At 57.8% G+C, this 3,785-nt stretch overlaps 1 protein-coding gene across 1 annotated transcript; it reads left to right on the forward strand.

Annotated features, from left to right (window-relative positions):
* The first annotated feature begins 38 nt into the window (after positions 1–38).
* LOC145718630 (sodium-independent sulfate anion transporter-like) lies at positions 39–3,714 on the forward strand. Its single transcript, XM_081810138.1, has 3 exons — positions 39–496; positions 1,813–1,988; positions 2,396–3,714. The coding sequence occupies exons 1-3, from the start codon at positions 385–387 to the stop codon at positions 2,603–2,605; spliced, it is 498 nt and encodes a 165-aa protein (XP_081666264.1). The 5' UTR covers positions 39–384; the 3' UTR covers positions 2,606–3,714.
* Positions 3,715–3,785: the final 71 nt, after the last annotated feature.

Consider the following 3,785-nt stretch of genomic DNA (forward strand, 5'->3'; position numbering starts at 1 on the left):
GGGGGGGGGTCCTCATCGCGGGGGGGGCAGGGGATTTGGAGACTGACTGGTCAGAGAGCCTCACAGGCTGTGAGAAGTGAACCTTCTGGAACAGACGAGGCACCCGAAGCCACAGAGCTACGTGGCTGTAAATGTGAGCCATAGCCCTACCGCCGTGGTGATCTGGGCCTCGACTCCCAGGCCTGCGTGGTCGCTGAGTGCTGAATCAAGTCTTGAAGGAGAACAGGGATGCGTGTGTCTTGGGAAGAAGCGAGCAGAGCAGTCGAGAGAGAGGCTCTCTGGCAGAAGGGGTGATGGAGGGGCAGAGGTGTCCGCCCCGGGCCGGCCTGGGCGTGACCGGTGTCTGTCCGCAGGGTGGGCGATGCCGTGCTGGGGCTGGTGTGTATGGTGCTGCTGCTGCTGCTGAAGCTGATGCGGGACCACGTACCCCCCGTGCACCCCGAGATGCCCCCGGGCGTGCGGCTCAGCCACGGGCTGGTTTGGACTGCCACCACAGGTGAGCGGTGCTCCGGCCGAGGACGGGCCGCAGCCATTCTGCACACTGGGGTGCACCCCGCGAGATTCTCCTGTTGCTGGGCTGGGCGTGACCTGGGCACCGGATATTGAAACTTGCCAGCAGGCTCTGATCCACGGCCAGGGTGCAGAACGGCGTTTAGTAGCAGGAGTTCTCAAGCACAGGCGATTTCCGCCCCCGGGGACATTTGGCAATGTCTGGAGTCGTTTCTGGTCGAGACTACTGGGTGGGGCTGTCATGGGCACCGGTGGGGAGAGGCCAGGGAGGCCCCCGAACGCCTGCAGTGCACAGCCTATGGCGAAGGATGATCTGGTCCAGAATGTCAACAGTGTGAGGCTGGGAAGCCCTGGCTGGTCCCCGAGGGAGAAATCACATGGATCACGTGCTTCTGTTTGAGCTGCGCAGCTCTGAGCCTGGATTTCCCATCACACAAATGGGTAGCAGGGCCCTGGGCCTTTCCTGCGCCCTGGAAGGTTGTAAACAGCTAAAATAGTTGTAGTCCTGATGACAACGTCCGTGATAAGAGTGATGCAGCCTTTTGAGAGCTGGGTCGGTGATGGGGCTCATATTCTGGGAAGAGATATCACCCCCATTTAAGAAGCCAGCACAGGGGCACCTGGGGGGCTCAGTCCGTTACGCGTCTGACTCGGTTTTGGTTCAGGTCCTGATCAGGTGGGATTGAGCCGTGTGTTGGTTTCCGCACTCAGTGGGGAGTCTACTTGGGGTTCTCTCTCCCTCTCCTGCCCCTCTCCCCTGCTCCTCACCCCTGCTCGTTCTCTTTCTCTCTCAAATAAGTAAATAAAATATTTTTAAAGATTTTATTTGTCAGAGAGAGAGAGCACGAGCACAAGCAGGGGCAGAGGGAGAAGCAGTCTCCTCGTAGAGAGAGCAAGGAGCCCGACACGGGGCTCGATCCCAGGACCCTGGGATCATGACCTGAGCTGAAGACAGATGCTTAACAACTGAGCCACCCAGGTGCCCCATAAGTAAAATCTTAAAAAAAAAATAGGAAAGAGGGCAGCACAGCTCAGGTAAGAGCCGAGAGGCGGGACCCGAGGTGACCAGTAGACGACGTGGGTAGGCTGTGTGTGTCACTGTGGGCCTGTCCCGCCATCTCACATTTGCTGTGGCATCATGTGCTCATGCCTGCCCCTCGGTCGCTGGTGTGTGTGCTGTTTCCCAGGCTGCAGTGATGGGGGTGGTTGCTGGGGGCGGGTGTCCTGCTTCCCCGGGTGTATTTACTGCCCCAGTTACCCAGAGGAGCCAGATTTCACCAACGGGTCTCCCTTCTGTCCTAGCCCGCAATGCCCTGGTCGTCTCCTTTGCCGCCCTGGTCGCATACTCCTTCGAGGTGACCGGATACCAGCCTTTCGTTCTAACGGGGAAGACCACCGAGGGGCTCCCTCCAGTCCGGATTCCGCCCTTCTCAGTGACCACGGCCAATGGGACAGTTTCCTTCACCGAGATGGTACAGGTGGGTGGAGACGGGGAGCCAGGCCTGCTGGGTGGGGCTGAGGTGGCCTCGGGGCCTGGTTCCGTGCCTCCGATGCATCTGCTTCGTAACAAGGAGCTCTGAGCCCGGCTAGGACCGCTGAGTCCTCGGGACCGAGGGCCTCTGGGTGCAGGGACGGGCACAGAAGGGTCTGGGCCCGACCTTGAAGGACACCACGTTTAGTTGCACTGTGGACACGGGCAGAGCAGGGATGTGTCCTGTGCTCTGCTCTGCGTCCGGCCCCGGGTGTGAGCTCCCGGCCCTCCAGCTGAAGCACAGCTTCCGGTCAGACGTGGAAGAGTGCATGCCAGCCTTGGTGGGTCACTGCCTGGCCGGCCCCTCCTCACCTTCCCCGGAGGCCCACTTACTGTCCCTCTCTCCTCTCTCAGGACATGGGTGCTGGCCTGGCCGTGGTGCCCCTGGTGGGTCTCCTGGAGAGCATCGCAGTGGCCAAGTCCTTCGGTAAGATGCCCGCCGTCGGGGCCTCCTGGTGGTGTCCCGGAGCCGGCCTTGCCTGCCTGCTCTCTTGCTTGCTCTTACCTGCTTTGGTTTTTAACAGCTTGAGTTTTTATCCAAGTAACACATGCTCGTGTTTTTAACAAAAAAACGTGTAGTAAAAGTGGATTTATGACAAAAACCCCCATCTAGGGGTGGCTGGTAACGTGTGCCAGCCTGCTGTCCGGAAGGAGAAGGCCCTGCGTTTCAACGCCTTCGCCTCGTGGCGTAATCGTGCCCCCCCTCGGGCTGCCTCCCAGCGGCTCGCGGAGTTTGATCGATCGCATCTCGGGGTGAGATGCCGCGGCGTCCACTCGCCGGACACGTGCGGTTAATTAAATAACTTCGTGGGTCGTAGTGAAACGTAGTAGGTCAGGAAGGGATACATTTTAAGTCTGTCTTTAGTTTTGATGTAACTTATGTCATTGAAAGCTTTTACCTAATAGGTAATAATGGCTGTATTTAATGACAGGTTCCCAAAATTCCTAAAAATTTAGCAATGCGCTCTTTCCAGCTGGCTGAGCACCCCTGGCCTGTGCTCTCCCCGCCCCCAGGGAGGCCGGGATGCAGTAATCTAGTTACGTGCCTATTTGTTCGCCCAGAACTCGGATTCCTCCGTCAGAGCTGAGGCTGCTCCATCCCTCGAGTGTCCACTCCCTTGGGTCCGCGGGGTGTCCGGCTTTGTGTTGTGCACGTGGATGGCATTTTCCTTTCGTTCTACGATGGTTACGCTCTTGCCACACTGGGGTACAGGTCGATTCTAAAGGTGAAACCCAATAAAGGGCATGCACATCGCCGTACCCACATGGACCGGATCTGATTTGTGCCAGCATCCCGACCCCCCCGTACTGCCAAGGAGACTCGTGCCTGATGCGCATTCCGAGGGCCCATCCCTGCTAACCACCAGCGGCTGCTCCGGGTCCCGCCGCACGTTCCCATCAAGCCTTCCTGGTGCAGCTTCTGTTTTTCTGATGATCTTTTTCCGGGTGGGGAGTTTTGGGCGTATTTTGGAGTCTGCGTCTTAACAGCGTTTATGCCTCTTGTGACTTTAAAACTGTCTTCTGAAATCACTTGATGTCCCGTCCTAACTCGTAAGCTTGTCATTCTCTGAAACCAGGGCTGGAGAACCACAGCCCGCGACCCAAGAGTAAGAGTGGCTTTTATGTTTTTTTTTTTAAAGATTTTATTTATTTATTTGAGAGAGAGAGAATGAGAGAGAGCAAGCACATGAGAGGGGGGAGGGTCAGAGGGAGAAGCAGACCCCCTGCCGAGCAGGGAGCCCGA

The sequence above is a fragment of the Leptonychotes weddellii genome, unplaced genomic scaffold, assembly GCF_054177405.1.
Source record: "Leptonychotes weddellii isolate Sample4059 unplaced genomic scaffold, ASM5417740v2 HiC_scaffold_18709, whole genome shotgun sequence".
In the NCBI taxonomy this organism is placed as follows: Eukaryota; Metazoa; Chordata; class Mammalia; order Carnivora; family Phocidae; genus Leptonychotes; species Leptonychotes weddellii.

Bases quoted from the DNA above. Each gene is read 5' to 3' on its own strand.
- LOC145718630 (XM_081810138.1), top strand. From the start codon at position 385: ATGGTGCTGCTGCTGCTGCTGAAGCTGATGCGGGACCACGTACCCCCC. The intron at 497-1,812 runs GTGAGCGGTGCT...CTTCTGTCCTAG, and splicing joins GGTTTGGACTGCCACCACAG to CCCGCAATGCCCTGGTCGTC. The intron at 1,989-2,395 runs GTGGGTGGAGAC...CTCCTCTCTCAG, and splicing joins CCTTCACCGAGATGGTACAG to GACATGGGTGCTGGCCTGGC.